At 38.5% G+C, this 17,123-nt stretch overlaps 1 protein-coding gene across 7 annotated transcripts in view; it reads left to right on the forward strand.

The window, feature by feature from the left end:
- The window catches only part of LOC122559522 (ataxin-7-like protein 1), a 244,320-nt gene that overhangs the window by 39,392 nt on the left and 187,805 nt on the right, over positions 1-17,123 (forward strand). For 5 of the 7 annotated variants that reach the window (XM_043709110.1, XM_043709111.1, XM_043709114.1 and 2 more), the window contains exon 3: positions 14,333-14,437. The exons of the other annotated variants lie outside the window; for them this stretch is intronic. In XM_043709110.1, the coding sequence (XP_043565045.1) occupies positions 14,333-14,437 (105 nt within the window). The remainder of the gene's footprint in view (positions 1-14,332; positions 14,438-17,123) is intronic. 7 annotated transcript variants of the gene reach the window in all.

Raw genomic sequence — 17,123 nt, forward strand, 5'->3', positions numbered from 1 at the left:
TGCATGAATCACAGAAGATTGGTCTGCAGATAAATAGGTAATTAAGGCAAATGGAATTTTGTCCTTCATTGCTAAAGGGAATGAGTTTAAAAGCAGGGAGGATATGTTGCAATTTTACAGGGTGCTGGTGAGGCCACATTTTAGTGTGTGTGGGGGGGGGGGGGTTGTGCTTGCATAGGAGGTTTGCTCGGTTGATTCTGGAGTTGAGGGGGTTGGCAAATGAGGAGAGACTGAGTAGACTGGGGTTATATTTATTGGGAGCTTAGAAGAATGAGGGGCAATCTTACAGAAACATAAAATTGTGAAATGAATAGATAGGATAGAAGTAGAGCGGATGTTTCCACTGGCAGTTGAAACTAGTACAAGAGGGTACAGCCTCAAGATTAGAGGGAACAGATTTAGGACTGAATTGAGAAGGAGCTTCTTCACCCAGAAGATTATGAATCTATGGAATTCCCTGCCCAGTGAAGTAGTTCAGGCTTCCTTAGGAAACATTTTTAAAGGTAATAAAGATTTTTTGAACAATGAAGGAATTAAGGGTTATGGTGAGAGGGCGGGTAAGTGGAGCTTATTGAATGGTGGTGCAGGCTCGAAGGCCCAGATGGCCTACTCCTGCTCCTGGTTCTTATGTTTCTTATGTACCTGTGACTCCACTTTCAAGGAACTATGAACTTGAACTCCAAGGTCTGTTTGTTCAGCAACACTCCCCAGAACCTTCCCATTAAGTGTACGTCCTTCCCTAATTTGCCTTTCCAAAATGAAGCACTTCAAGTTTATCTAAATTAAACTCCGTCTTCCATTCCTCAACCCATTAGCCTGTCTACTCAGGATCCTGTTGTAGTCTGAAGTAATCTATCCACTAATCCTCCAATTTTGGTGTCATCTGCAAACTTACTAACCATACCTCCTATGTTCACATCCAGATCATTTATATACAGCAGATCAGATACAGCACTGATCCTTGTGGCAGACTGTTGGTCCTAGGCGTCCAGTCTGAAAAGCAATCCTTCACCACCACCTTCTAGCCAGTTCTGCATTCAAATGGCTAGCTTTTCCCTGTATTCCATGTGGTCTAACCTTACTAACCAGTCTACTTAAAGCTGATTCCATGAATAATTATAAAAGTGAGTTGGACAGATGAAGCAGGGACGTGGGGCTAAGTATGACTGCTTTTTCAAAGAGCGAGCAAAAGCGTGATAGGATGAATGACCTCTTCCTGTGCTATCCGATGTTATTATTCTAGGAATATTCAGAGTGCTAAAAGAACTCAAGTAGTTGACTCTTGCACATTTTGCTTTTTTTTGTTCAATTTTTGTTGAAGTTGCCAGACAGTATTTGTATTTTCTTGTTCAACTGCCTTGAGACTTTTCATGAGTTTGTTAGAGATTTCTACTGATAAGAGATTTGTTTCAGTATAGCATCCTCAGTAGGGGATTTATAGCACCAATGAATGAGTCAAACAGCAGTGAGGTTTATCAGTCAATCAGATATCTAGCATTCCAGAGATCCAAACCTGGAAATATAAATCACATCCAAATGAGGTACAGAAAGCAAAGTAGAACTGCAAATGCTGATGAGATCAAACCAAGAGATAAACACAAAAGTTAACCTTATTTTTAGAAACATTGTAACATTAATTTTCTTGAGAAACTCAGATGAAACACTTTCAATTTAATTTTTCAGGGTCAGAGAGATTGTTCAACAATAACCACTTAACATGCTGTTACAAACATATTTTTTTCCTGACTCTCCTAACTCTCTCGTAGTAAAAGTAAAATACTGTGAATACTGGAAATCTTACTTATGAAGTCACAACACACTTGAAATGTTAATTTTCCACAGATGCTGTCAGTCCTATGTGTCCTGTTTTCATTGCTCATTTTACTCATAATTCTTAGCAAATGATACTTTATCTATAATTCGAACTGCACACTATTCTAGCACTTTCAGTGCCGAGTTTGTTGATTAGGTGTACAACATCAGGATTTCTGCATTTTAACTTTGTATGGGTGGACAGTTGCTGTTGCTGTTAGATTCACCCTGTAATAACAGTGGTGCGCTGGTAGGCCCAGATCTTGCTGTACTAATCAAACTGAATTTAAATATTTTATAACTGCATTTATGAAGCTTGATATAGATTTTTTTTTCAATATTATTCCTTGGTTTCTCACATATTTTAGGGAAGAATCCTTCTGTTTTGATAACATGGCACTCAACAGTGGATATTAGTGACAGCTTAATCTGCATTGCATCTTTTTCTGTAGCAAAGTTCTTGACCCCCCTCCTGTTATTCACTTGTGTCAATGTCATTTCATGCTTGAGTAAAGGATTGGGATTTGCTCATAGTTTGAGATTGTCTTATGGGTACCCCCCATTAAGAGAGAGCTGAATGAGCCGAAGGAATAAGAATGCCAGTAGAAATAAAATTGTGTATTTAGGTAACACTTTCAAGATCTCAAGATCACGCTTTACAGCCAAGCAAAGTATCTTTTGAGGTGCAAGCATGTAGTAATGATACTCTTAGCTGTACACATTCTCCTGACCCTTTACAATAACAAAAAAAATCGCAAGATATCCTATTTGTCAAAGGAAGCGAGCTCTTGGAGAGGGATATAAGGAATGAGCTGCTGTGAAACCCTAAAAAAGGGTAGCTAATATATAAAGAAAAATTTCAATAAACGCACAGCAAGGCATCAGTTTTGGTGAAGAAACAGAGTTAGTATTTCAGGTTGGTGATCTTTCATCAGCATAACTGATGGGCGCAATTTTCCAGAGAAATACGGATTGGACGTGGCAGATTGTAACATCGCTGCTGGCCAATTGCAACTCTGTTGTGAATAGAAACGTTGAATGACTTACCAGCACTTTCTTCAGTGCAAAGCTTGTATCATTCAATCCTGAAATATGACATCCAGCTTAATTCACTCTAAGTTAACCATAGATTAAGCTGTTGCAACTAAGCCGGAACTGAGTAATAAGTATAATGGATTAGCTCCAAGGCTTTATCTACTCCGTGTGTAAGGACCCCAGACAGTGAAAGGCAAACTTCAGAGGTTTCAACTGTGCAGCAGTTGTTGCACGTCTGAGAATGCATATTATCTAACAGTTAATTCATTTAGTTTAGCTTTTATTTTGCAGCTTTTAACAAACATAAAAAATGATGATTATAACTTAGAGAAAGGTCATTATTGCAGACAGATTGCAGCTGATTGTGAACATTTAACAAAAGTCCTTCAAGTTCAGCAATTTCTTGAGGCAAACGGGCACATTTTAGAAGTATTCAAATCGTAGGAAAAATCAATTTTCTAAGAAACCAGCTGGAGTATGTCCATGAAACTTATAAGTGGATTCGTTAAATCATTTTCTTAATATCAGGTTACTTAGAAGTGAACGATGAAATGTATTTAGAAATGTGACATTTTGTGATCCACCCAGCTATGAAGAAAACTACACTAAGTTGCCACTCCAAAAAAAAATTGTTTACTTTTTCTTTGCTTTTTAAGTGCTCAGTTGCATTAGTCGAGTTGACTGATGTCCTAGTCATTTTCAAGTGAATCTGAGTGGAAATTGAACAAAAGCTTAATTTGAAAAAAAAAACAGTGCCCCGTTTATTTGCAATTTTCCTCTTGTGCCCAAAGTGGAAAATCTATCACCTGATGTTTAGTTTTGGCAAATTTCTTTCAAGTATCAAATGTGCAACGATTGACAGTATAATTCAGAGGTTGTTCTCAGAGAAGACTCCCTGGATATGAGCTGTGCAATTGTATACTGAAATCTTTCGTAACATATATATTTTGGAACATTTTGACATTCCTCACATTCTAAATTTAACATACATATTCTAAATAAGTTAATAAGTGCTCAAAAGAATGACAAAAGGCAAAATAATATGAATTATACATGATGAAATTTGCAGAATGCAGTTAGTGTGGTGTCTAAGGTAGAGTCATCTTTCTCAAAAGACCACACTTGATGATGAAATCTGACACCTGATCAGTTGTGTCATCTCAACCTTTTATGCACCTATGGCAGTAAGTGTTTGACAACAATACCTCTACAAGTCAACAAAAGTTCCAGTGTAGAGTGCATTTGTCATTGCGACATTCCAGTTCAGCGGTGGCACATGAAAGCATGAGAGAAATTCCATCAGCAATGCCTGGGCTGCATTCTCTGGATTCAGTGAAAGGAATGTCGAGCAAATGCTGGTGTCCTTCTTGAAGCTAGTTCTATTCTGTCAAAACTCCTGCAAAATCAACTACAACCACGAGACACTGGATTGCCATCAAGTTTCTTATCTGTCAGATCCAGTTTAATCAACTCTTAAATGGCTAAAATTCCAGAGTGGTCAAAGAGAATGCTACAGAAATACTTGGAAACACCAGCATTGACATTAGTGACTAAAAGAAGCTTTCACATATTGTTCAATTGTTAACAGTTTGTCCATCAAGATCATCACAGTTTAAATCCAAACGCTTTATGACGAGCAAAGGGGTGACAGAAAAGGCAAAAAGAAAGGAAACATATCTGCACTCTGGATTCCATTGCCTGGAAGTTGGAATTGGCCTGTTCAGTCGCATGGCAGAAAAGCACAACCTGGCGTAAATGTCATCCTGTAATCAAGAGAACAACGGTCTGAGGAGCTTATCAATCTTGTTTGTCCCTGTTCCTGGAAGAACTGACCTTAGCAGATGTGGTTTGTTTGGAGTCTGAATGTAGAGCTAAAGTGGAACCCAGAGGCATCATTGCATTGTAGCACATTATACTTGATATCATTTTTCGTTTATCTTTGTGCAGGGTGAATGTTATTAGCGGAAGCGCGTGTTGTAAAAAGTTACATTGCAAATAGATATAATGGTGGGACACCACTGTGGCTCAGTGGTTAGCATTGCTGCTTCACAGTGCCAGCGATCCAAGTTCGATTCCAGCCTTCCAGAGTTTGCACGTTCTCCCTGCGTCTCCATAGGTTTCTTGCACGTGCTCTGGTTTCCTCCCACAGTCCAAAGATGTGCAGGTTAGGTGGATTGTCCATGCTTAATTCTCAGTATCCAAGGATATGCACTTTAGGTGGGTTAGCCATGGGAAATGCAAGGATAGCGTAGAGGAGTGGGTCTGGGTGGGATGCTCTTCAGAGGGTTAGTGTGGTTTCAGTGGACCAAATGGCCTGCTTCCACATTGTAGGGATTCTATGATTTTATAAGCTTCTTCTGAACAGACAAGTTGTAGCAAGTGGTGAGTTACTGCAGAAATCTCCCCTCTTTCAATTCCCTGAGTTTGCCAGAGCAAGATAACTTTTTATCATGTTGCAGCTTTTTTCTGGAATTCTATTTCGCACTGATTTTTTCTTCAAATTATTGTAGATTGTATGTGATAAATTACCAGTTGTTCATTTTCTATAAAACTACAGTAATTTTCCAGAAAGCATAAGAAACTGTCAGTTATTGCTGTTCCAAATAGGGAGACATTTATTTTGTTCCTAACTAATGAGACTATTCTAGAGACACTGAATATCTGAATACGTATCAGGATTATTTGATTAAAGCTACTTTTAGTATTAATTCTTATTGTGTTTGAAATTATATTGAAGATGTTGGCTGAAGTGGATTGTTACTGAGATTTTCTGCTGGTACTTGTTTAGACTGGGGACTGGGTCTTTGACTTGTGCAGGGATTTTGGATGCTTGATGTTGTAATTCTGGTTGCATTTTGCCATCCAATGGAGAGACAGTGAGGTGGCAATGCTGAAATGATAAGAAGTCGAATCAGCTTATTAAAGAGCTATGTGTTACATTTACACGCCTCTGAATGGATTTCATTCTTAGCTTGCAAATTAAGAACGTGATGCACACTGATCGCAGGCCTAGTCAGAGGTATGTATCAATATCCAGGTGAGGCCTGACCAAGGGGAGGGTCCATCAATGTGGAGCTGCCTTCCATTCAAGTGGAACCTTTTGTGCAAAGGGAAGTAGTAGTCAGCAAGTTCAAAAAGTGGAAGGGCAGCTCAGAAGAGCAGAGCCGCAAAGCTTCAGATCTCCAGATATCCTAAGGCCCTAAGACATGGGAGCAGAAGTAAGGCCATTCAGCCCATTGAGTCTGCTCCACTATTCAATCATGGCTGATACGTTTCTCAACCCTATTCTTCCGCTTTCTCCCTGTAATCCTTGATCCCTTTGATACTCAAGAACCTGTCTATCTCAGTCTTAAATATCCTAAATGACCTGGCCTTCTCCACATTCTGTGGCAATGAAATCCATAGATTCACCACTCTCTGACTGAAGAAGTTTCTCCTTCTCTCCATTCAAAACAGTCTTCCCTTTATTCTGACACTGTGCCCTTGGGCCCTAGTCTCTCCCTCCAGTGGAAACATCTTCCCAACATCTACTCTGCCCAGGCCATTTACTATTCTGTATGTTATAATTAGATCCCCACCCTCATCCTTCTAAGCTCTCAAACATTCGTCATATGTTAAGCTTTTAATTTCTGAGACTGTTTTTGTGAACCTCTGAACACTCTCCAAGGTCAGTACATCCTTCCTGAGATATGGGGCCCAAAACTGCGCACAATATCAGCACACCAGTTTTTTGTAAGTTTAGTCTTTCATGGAATGTGGGGTTGCTGATAAAGCCAGCATTTGTTGCTCTCCTCATTGTCCTTGACCTGAGTGGCCTCAGAAGCCAATTTAGAGGGTGGTAGCGTTAACCACATTGTCTGCTGCCACATATAAGCCAGTCCAGGCCAGGTAACGATGGCAGATTTCCTTCCCTAAAGGCCCTTTGTGAACCAGATGGGTGTTTAATGGCAATCACTGAGAGTTTCTTTGTCACCGTTACTGTGATGAGTTTAGTTCCAGAATTATTTGTTAATTGAACTTTAATTCCACCACTTGCACTCGTGGTCTGTGAAAGTTTTTATTACCTGTCCCTAGTTACCATTGAGAAGGTAGTGGTGAGCTGCTTTCTTGAACCGCTGCAGTCCACTTATCATCAGTGGACCCTTAGGGAGGGAGATCCAGGATTTTGACCCAGTGACAGTGGGTCACTGATATGTTTCCAAGTGATATGTTTCCAAAGTTAGGATGGTGAGTGGTTAAGAGGGAACTTGGAAGTGTTGATACTCCCATATCTGCTGTCCATGGCCTTAGAAGTGGCTGTGGGTTTGGAAGGTGCTAAGATTCTTTGGTGAATTTCTGCAGTGCATTTTGTCAGTAGTCCACACTGCTGCTGTTAAAGATCGGTGGTGAAGTGAGTGGATGCTTATGAATGTGGTGGCAATCAAATAGGCTATTTTGCCCTATTTTAACAATCAAGTTAGGATGGTGTCAAGTTTCTTGAGTGTTGTTCCTGCATTGATCCAGGAAAATGGGGAGTATTCGATTGGACTCTTGACATCATGTTCCTAGATCATTACCACTACGTCACTGTTGTCCTGGAAATTCGCAATACCAGTACTCTAAATACAGGTGTAAACAATATGAAGGGTAGTCCAATGTGCAAATCCCCTAGTAGCTGACAGCTTGAAGTCCAAGTCCTGTCTTGTCATGTTTCCATATGCCTTTATTCTGCTTTTTCTTCAATCACTTATACAGCTTATTCTTAAATATTGACAGCTTCTGCTAACTCTAATAGTATAATCGCACTTCCTAGTTTTGTCTGAAAAGGAAGCTTCTTCACTCTCTATCCTAAAGGACTTGTATTTAATTTTATCTACCCCTAGTTCTGGACAGTCTGTCCTAAAAGTATCTGAATAATTTGTGAAATATCTTTTGGTAACCACAGCAATCTTGGGAGTAAAAACATGGCTTTGGTCCTTCACCTCGAGGGGTTTCTTCATGCCATTTATAGGTCTGTAACAGGCTCATTAGTAGAAATTTAACACTATGATTAATCAATAGCTCCATTGTCATAATATCATCCACCTACCAGGATGGAGAAGATGAATGAAAGGGATTTTGGACATATGTTTTTTAGTTCTTATCCTATGTAGTTTCTACCTTTTTTGATTTATTTTATAAATTTTAAACATATCCATCAAATTTCCCTATTACTCTGACAAAAAAAAATTGTCAAAGTATTCATACATATATTTTCCCACTTCAGCATCTGATAAACCTCTACTTTCTCCTACTTCAGCATTGGGTTTCATTTGCTGCCTCATCTGTGTCATCTTTTAGCTTCCTATAGTCCACAAAATTATTTACTATATTATTGCAGTCTTATATGGAATTAATAAACTTATTATCACTCCTTCTTCAGTGTTGTTCGAAGACTTTGACACAACTCTCTCGTATTGAATATAACTAACTGATATAAGGATTCCTGTAGTTGTCAGGCAAATCTGTTATGTATTTATTATTCACTCTTTAGTCTTTGAAAGTAACAAAAACTCCAGCTGCAACTCCTAATCCTGCTTAGGAGAGCAATTCTGAAAGGAACTCTTTGAGTCAAGAAGTATGAACAGTTGTGAGACCTCTGAGTACCAAAACAAGGAAGTTAATGGTAAGATTTTATATCTTACTAGCTAGGCTTCAACTGAAGAATTGTGTTGAGTTTTGAGTTAAATTATTTAGGAAAGATTTTAGTGCATTGGAGAGGTTCGCAAAAAGATTGATACAAATGTTTAAGGTCTTCATTTGTGTGAAAAGACTGGAGAAACTATGATTGAGAAAAAAAGACAAACTGCCAGAAACAAATCCAATTGGGCATGATCTGCAAAGCAAGAAGCAGAGATAATGTCTCAGGTTGGTGACTTTTCGTTGTTACCTTTGAATCAGAAAAGGTGTATGGAAAATTTAATAAAGGATTTTAAATCACAATAGATTTTGTAAGAGTAAATATAAGAAACTGTCTCCATGTGAGGGTGACTTGGTCACCACCAGAGGGTAAAGGTTTGAGCCAATTGGAAAAAGAGCCAGAGTTGAGAATTTGTTTTGTGTGGCAAACAGTTATTTTCTGAAAATAACGAGTAGTGGAAGTAGATTAAATAGCAAATTCTGAAGGGAATTTATTTATTTATTTATTTGAAAAGAGAGAATTACCAGGTTTTTGGGGAAAAAAACAGGGTAGGGCTGTTTGGGTAGATTTTTTTTGAGAAGCTAGCTTGGACATGATAGGCTCAGTGATCTCCTTTGGAGCTGTAATTATGATTTTTCTGAATAAAATAGAGTTTTTTGGGTGTGGGAGGATGAATCAATTCAACAATATTGAATTACTGGAATTTGTAGAAAAATATTTTGCTAATTTGGTTTTCAAGAGACCAATTTATATCACTTATGATTTTTCTTTTCTTGTTGTTTCCATTTGCAACCTGATCTGGTTATACAGCCACATAAATAACTCTACATTAGAAACTTAAAGGACAATATTAATCAGAAAAATTGGAAACTGATTTTGATTTAGAATTAGGACAGAAGAACATTTTAAAACAAGAATGTTGGTAATGTGATGAACGTGAGTTTGTATCCATCATGAATGTTTAAACACTGGGAGCATTAAATACATCTTTTGATTCCTTATTAATTTTTAAATTGTTTTGTGAGCCACTGATTTTCTTCGTCCAAATGATTGCCAAGAAGTGGTCGTTTATGTTGTGTGTGAATAATGAAAGTTATTGACGAGAAGCACCTGATTGATGCAGCAAAGCCATACTGAATGGCCTGAAGTGCAAAGCAAGAATTCAGCTTAAAGAAAAATGCCAAGTATCCAAAATAACATTATAAAATAAAACTCAAATTCGTAGTCATCTTCAAATTTGTCAAACAAATAGAACAAATAATTTGGAAAGCAAGAACATATTGAGGTTTATTGAAAGAGGGGTGAAGTATTAGTGGAAGGAAACCTTTGTTTCATGGCACAACTGTTTGGTAAGATTACCTAATAATAAGGCACAGGTCATTTGCCTAACCATTCCTGCTTTTGTCATTGGAGTTTAAAGCCAAGTGGGCAAGCAGTAAGGTCTTCATTGAGAAAGTGATTTGGGGTTTTCTCCTCCTATACTTTATACCATAGATTCTTTGCTGTTACTCAGTGTGGTGAGTTAACCATGCAGGATGCATGAGGGAAGTGAAAGTGGGCTTGACTTGGAGTAGACCTCCTCCAGTAGCTCGCTTGTTGCAGTTACCCTCCTGATGTCAGGTGATGAGCATGCTGCTCAAGACTGAGAGTCGGGGAAGCTGAGTTGATTGAAGATTGCCAGTGGTAATTGTTGGAGTTGAGTTACACCACAATGGGTTTGGTGAAGGCAGATTGATGTCAAACTGGATGCAGGATGTGATGGCAAGAGCAATGGTTCTTTGGGTCACCTGTACGATTAGGCACCTTCTGTGCCTTGAGCGTTCTGTCAAGGTCAGTACCAAGTTAAATAGGATTGGCATTATGTTTCAGTCTTGGATTATCCAGGGTTCTGCACACTTCACTCATAACACTAGTGTTATGATTGTGGATTATGCTAAAGGTTGTTTGCTGATTCTCTGTAATCATGCCTTGCAGCTAGTGCCCAACTTTGCACTATCATTGTTAAAATGTTCCTGTTTCAGGAAAGGCTGAGTTAGTAAGTCTAAGTAGATGTTTCCTGCATAGATAAACTTACAGGACCTGGATGTAACTTTTGAGTGTATAAGTTGATAAGGGTTGAGGTTAAGACAGATGCCCGGGTGGCCCATGATTAATGGATCAGCATTCTAGTTCCGCCACCACACTGGTAGGACTAATGGGTCTCCTAGTAAACCAAATTCAGGAAGTCTGTGTTGGTGTGAAGCACTAACAGATATAACAGCATCTTACATTTATTGTGCACCTTTCATGTAAAGAATGCTCCCAAACACAGTCAAAAGATATAAACTAAATGAGAGAGAGAGATGGTTTGCAAAGGAAAACTATTGCTCGTTTAGAGAGATGAACTTTGAATAGATTTGAAAGATGAACTGAGAGTTTTTAACCGTGTCCTTGCTCAAAACCATGTTCCTCCTGCTGTAACCTCTTGTATATCATTCTCTCCCTCGTTTGTTGAATCCAACGCTGAAGCATTTGCTTAACTGAACTCCTTTACCTCGTCGAACTCCGATCCTCCTTTTAAGATCTTTATAGTGTTGGCTAAGTTTTTATCCACCTTCCTTTCTCCCTCTTTCTTTTGTTTATCATCAGTCTATATGATTATGCCTTCAGTGCAATATTTTCCTACATTAAAGATATAAAATAAATCAGAACTGTTGTCAAATGAGATATTCCAAACTGTTTAATTGCTGTAGCTGAATAGGCTACAGTTCTTGATGGGACAGAGGGAAGCACAGAAGGCTGAGGAAAAGTGTCTTCAACCGGATTTAGAAGAGATTATTTGGTCTGGGTGGGTCAAGCAATGGAGGGTTTACAAATGAGGCCAAGGGCATTGTAATTAGTGCATTGGCGGACAGAGAACCAGATCATGGTTGAGTGGGTTTTATGTGGATGGGATGTACATGCTGGTATTTGGGAACAGGTTGAAATTCATGATGGGTGAGTTGTCGCAGCTTTTTAGGAGCTGAGAGAAACCCAATCAATGTTTCACAGTGTAAGCTCAGGTAGGGATGGATGTGGGCACTGATTGAAGTGGCTGAAGCATTCTTACTGATGACAAAATGTGGCAATAAAAGTTTATTTCCAGGCTGAATTTAGCCTTGGTGCAGAAGGGTGTTTCATCTCTGCCAAATTGCATTGAACTGTGTTTCTTACCACTAGCAACCTTTTATGACTTTGGAGGGAAATTGGCACAAAATTGTAGGCAGCTTTGTGCTTTGGCCTGCATCCAAAGGATTGCATTTAGACTTTTCAAAATAATTTATTTTACAGTCATCAAAGTTTTCATTGGACAGTTTCAGCTTGATTCAAAGAACAGGACAGTGTGCCAACCCAATTTATTATTGCAATGTCTATTTGTTTAAAAAAGGTTTCGGAAAATTGTCATTTACAACTTTCATATATGGTACCGGTAAGTGTTTTAATTACATGATACCAAGCATTGACAAATTTTTTTTATTTTGGCTGACTGCTGAGAAACCTTTCAAATAATCAGATTCTCTGGTATAGATAATTATTGTGGTTCTGTTCGCCGAGCTGGGAATTTGTGTTGCAGATGTTTTGTCCCCTGTCTAGGTGACATTCTCGGTGCTTGGGAGCCTCCTGTGAAGCGTTTCTGTGATGTTTCCTCTGGCATTTATAGTGATTTGTACCTACCGCTTCCGGTTGTCAGTTCCAGCTGTCCGCTGCAATGGCCGGTATATTGGGTCCAGATCGATGTGCTTATTGATTGAATCTGTGGATGAATGCCATGCCTTCTCTGTTTGGCTTGTCCTATAATAGTAGTGTTATCCCAGTTGAATTCATGTTGCTTGTCATCTGAGTGTGTGGCTTCGAAGGACAGCTGGTCGTGTCGTTTCGTGGCTAGTTGGTGTTCATGGATATACCGGCCACTGCAGCGGACAGCTGGAACTGACAACCGGAAGCGGCAGATACAAATCACTATAAATGCTGGAGGAAACAACACAGAAACACTTCACAGGAAGCTCCCAAGCACTGAGGATGTCACCTAGACAGGGGACGAAACGTCTACAACACAAATTCCCAGCTCGGCGAACAGAACCACAACAACGAGCACCCGAGCTACAAATCTTCTCCCAAACTTTGAATAGATAATTATCTTTTACTTATTTGATATCTTTGACATTTCTGATCAAATAGTTAAAAGAGCAAGATGTTACAGGTAGAATTTTAAATTTTTTGACCTGCCAAGAATGTGGTAAGGAGTGGCTGCAAATTGAGGTTTTAACTCCACAATATTGTCTGCAACTTGACTGACAGCTTCCCCACCTGGGAACTAGTCTGATTGTTTCGGCTCAGTTTCTATTCTAAGCTAGGAGAAAGTGAGGACTGCAGATGCTGGAGATCAGAGCTTAAAAATGTGTTACTGGAAAAGCGCAGCAGGTCAGGCAGCATCAAAGGAACAGGAGAATCTACGTTTCGGGCATAAGCCCTTCTTCAGAACAGGGGCTTAATCTTGGGGTACTTGAAGTAGAGAAGGCATGGGAGATCAGAGACCTTGGAATGGAAGAAGCTGCACAAGCGTCTGAACTCTTTGGGCTGGAAGGTGGTCAGAGGCTTTGAGTTGAGGTGGGTGGTCATAGAAGAGATGGTCATCAAAGTTTTCAGTGCAGACAGTGATCAAATGCTTTAGTTGGGCATGACGATGATTGGGATGTGGTTTGGAAAAACCTATCCCCCATGTTCATGGGAATGGGGGTCAGAGATTTTTGAGAAGTGAAGACGTTAAAAGATGTTACCTGGTGGTTGGTGGGATATTGGAGATATTGGAAAGGTTGGATAAGTGACTGGATGCCTCAATGGGAGGACATCAGTTGGTTCAGAGACCTGTCTGGGAGGGATTGGGGCAGATTGGAGGTTTTGTAGAACCAAATAAGTTTGAGGACCAGGCTGTTTTGATAGAGGGTGGGTGAGTGTGGAGTACAATCAGAGGCCTCTGGGATGGCCGGAGTGGGGATCTAATTATTGGTGAGGTGGAGTTAAGATCAGGGACCTCTTTGGGAGGCCAGAGTTACAGGCCATTGAATGTCTCAGGGTAGCAAAGGTTGGGGGAGATTGGAACTTGTATGAGTGTAGCCCAATGCAGATGGGGATAGCTAGGCTCGGTAGTAATGAGGCCCAGCAAGTTTCAAATGATAGATAGAAATAAGGTACCCATTCTTAAGATGTTTAAAATATCAGCCTATCTTCTTGGAATGGGTTTGCCACCTGCATTCTATTCACATGCTTTAAAAAGGATGGGGTTCAGACTTTAGCTCTTTATCCATAGTAACCCTCAAGCCAACCCAACCTATTTTTATTTGAGGGGAATTAGTTGAAATTCTCCCCTATGGCTGCAATGTTAATGGAGATAGATTAGTGGTAGTGATCGAAAGTGAAAATTCCAAATAGCAAGATTGTCGCCATGGTAAGAACTTTAACTTCACAAAATACAAGAAAATAAAGATAGCACATTGTGAGGTCACAACACTATAAAAATAAATTGCCTGCTTAAATAGTTTCATCTTTGGCCATTGTGAGGCCATTGTTGATTACGTAACCTCTGCACATCCAGCACCCACACAACCTGCCCATTTACCACCCTATCCACTATTACCTATCAAAATGGTTAATTTATTACTATCATTATCAATGTGCCTATTAAAAACACCAAGAGTCTGAAAAACACTGGATCAGAAGTCCATTTTATTGTGTCTTCCACTGTGCATGCTCAGTAATATTGGAATGTACAACTCTGCAGCACAATGACACAAATTCTTTCTGTTACAGATATGCACTTGTTTGGCCACTGTCCAGCTCATGATGAATTTTACCTAGTTGTATGCAGTCACTGCAACCAGGTAGTCAAGCCACAAGCTTTCAATGGGCATTGCGGTAAGCTACAGAATAGTTCTATGCAAATGATCTTTGCAGAGGTACATCTTGCTGGGTGACAACCAACAAGACCCCTGTTTGTGATGAGCTGAGTTGAGATTTGGTCACCTAGATCTAAAATATCTTTCTTGCTCATACTGCATCTGTGGAAAACAATAAAATCTTTGATATTGGACCCTACTCAGTTCAGATAATAAAGAAACAGAAACTGAATAGTAAATTCGATTGAATAAGTTTTGTTTTGGAAAAAAAACTATTGTAGTCGTTTAGGTTACAGAATATGAAGAAACTATGGGTGCATTTTCCACTGATAAGTTTAGTAAATGACGTTTGTGATATTGCTTAATGTTAATTTGACTGAAGTTTTGCAGCACACTTAATTCTTATTTCTTATTAGCTGGATCTTGATCTGTAAGCAGTGTCTACATGTTTTGGCAGTGCCATTGAATAATTAAATAAATTTAGCCTGACATTTTTACAATTTTGAGGTAAACAAATGATAATTTTTGTGAAAGTGACTGGTTATCTTTGTAATTAAGACTAATATCTGATGGATTTTATCATTGAACAATTGAGCCAATCCGATTTTTGAGTTTAGCAAAAGTATCGACTGTTTTTCTTCACAGAAACTTTATGGAACTTTCATTATTGTTGAGTTAATTAAATTAATCACTAGTGTACCTGCTTCTTAGAATCCATCCAGTGGAGTTAAGACCATGCAGTAGCAATGCTCAGTACGGTGTGAATTAAGATCAGTTGGTAAAACCAGAATGCTGTTTTTGAGTACAGTTGATGCTATAACTTATTAAAAAGTTGGGATCACTCTATTCAATGCACAAATTTAAGCTTTGTCATGACCACATCTCCTCCTTTACTCTCCTTCTATAGATGAAATGTATCTGTTAGTTTAGCCACAATCTTTATTTTCTGTTAGAAATTTGCAACTGGTTGTTTGAATCTTTTGGATGGAGAAAGATTACTGTTTGATAATTAAACATGTGGCCGTTTGCAACTCGAGTATATATTGAGTGCTTTCCACATTATGTGCAATGAATAAACTCTCTTTTGTTCTTCATCTGATAAATGACAGTCGACCAAACATTAAACCGATAAACAAACTGTTTCAACAATGTCAAAGACCTTGTAAAGAACAGGATATGAACATTATGTATTGTACTTTATTTGGGCTATACTAACCAGTTTAGTAAGCTGATGACTTGCTTAATATTTAATTTGATGTCTATTCCAAAAATTTGAAACAGATAAAATGATATAATCCTACCTATATAATTAGTAAATGCATTTTAATGCTTTAAAAATTTAAAAAAACACTTTTTTTTGGTTTTGCGAACATTTTTATAATCCTATTTATGTAATTACTTAGCAAACAGCTAAAACCATTCTCTGGTGTTTCCATTCAGCAACAGCACAAAGTTTAGTTCACCGACTGGAATTTATTGAAATACACATTAATTTCAAGAATTTCTTGCATTGCTATAGCACAGAATAGATATGAGCAGATGAATGATTATTGTACTTGAGTTATGCCCCTTTACCCATTTTTTTTAATATGTGCGTTTTCAGTCAGTTCTTAGTTCTGCGAAAATATTGGATGCAAAAATGCTGCACAACATTATACCTATTAATAACAGCAACAAGGATTTCAGGAGCTGTAAATAGCAAAATGTATACGGATAGCCTTGATACATACCAACAGCTACTGAAATTTTGAAGAAGCATTCCTAATATTGACAACAGGAATTCCACAAACCGTAATACTGGGCTTGCATCAGCCATTTATTTGATTGATGTACTAAGTTCTAATCCAAGTTGTCCTATGCTTCAATTCGCATTTCAAGATTTCTCATGACTGGGATTCACACAGGAAGGACATTTCTCCTTCTTGGTGACTTGGCTGAAATATTAGGCGTCCTTTACTATTATTTCAGAGTTTCACGAATCTCAATAACAAAAGAATAACGAACTCTATTTAAGTGTACCTTGAATCCATTGTTTAAACATTTTTTGAAGTAAACAAATCACATTGAAAAATGCTTTAGATTAAATTAATATTTTGTGGTATTATGCAATGATGCCTCGGAGTTGCGAATAGCCAAAGCTCCATGTGTTAGTGATGCATATTTCATGCCATGGGGAAAACTAAAAATACTAATACATTGGTATATAGTATTAATATAATGTATGTATTATAGGACAAATATTTCTGGTACCATATAAAATTGAAATCCTTGAAATAGGAGGATGAAAGTTCACATAAAATTGAACCCCTTGCAACCAAACAAATCCAATAGGAGAAAAATTGGTGTAAGGATAGAAAAGTTATATCAGATGTTTGTTTTACAGAGTGGAGAGTGATAGAAAGTGGTGTTCCCCAAGGGCTAGTGCTAGGACCACTTTTTTGAGTTTTAAAAGCCTCAAATCTTGGAATATGGAGTAAAGTTTCAAAATTTGACGATGGTCCCAAACTTGAAGGAGTAGTAAACAATGACTAATGAATTGCCTGAATCAGGACGTAGACAAGCAGAATAGACAGATAATCGGCAGTTGGAATTTAAAACTGAGAAGCATTTTGGCAAAAGGGATAGTGAGAGGCAAAGTTGATTTAATGGTACAGTTCTAAAATGTGTACCGAGATGGAGGGTCTCGGGGTATAATTTGATCTTTG

Source organism: Chiloscyllium plagiosum, chromosome 19 (genome assembly GCF_004010195.1).
Source record: "Chiloscyllium plagiosum isolate BGI_BamShark_2017 chromosome 19, ASM401019v2, whole genome shotgun sequence".
Taxonomy (NCBI): Eukaryota; Metazoa; Chordata; class Chondrichthyes; order Orectolobiformes; family Hemiscylliidae; genus Chiloscyllium; species Chiloscyllium plagiosum.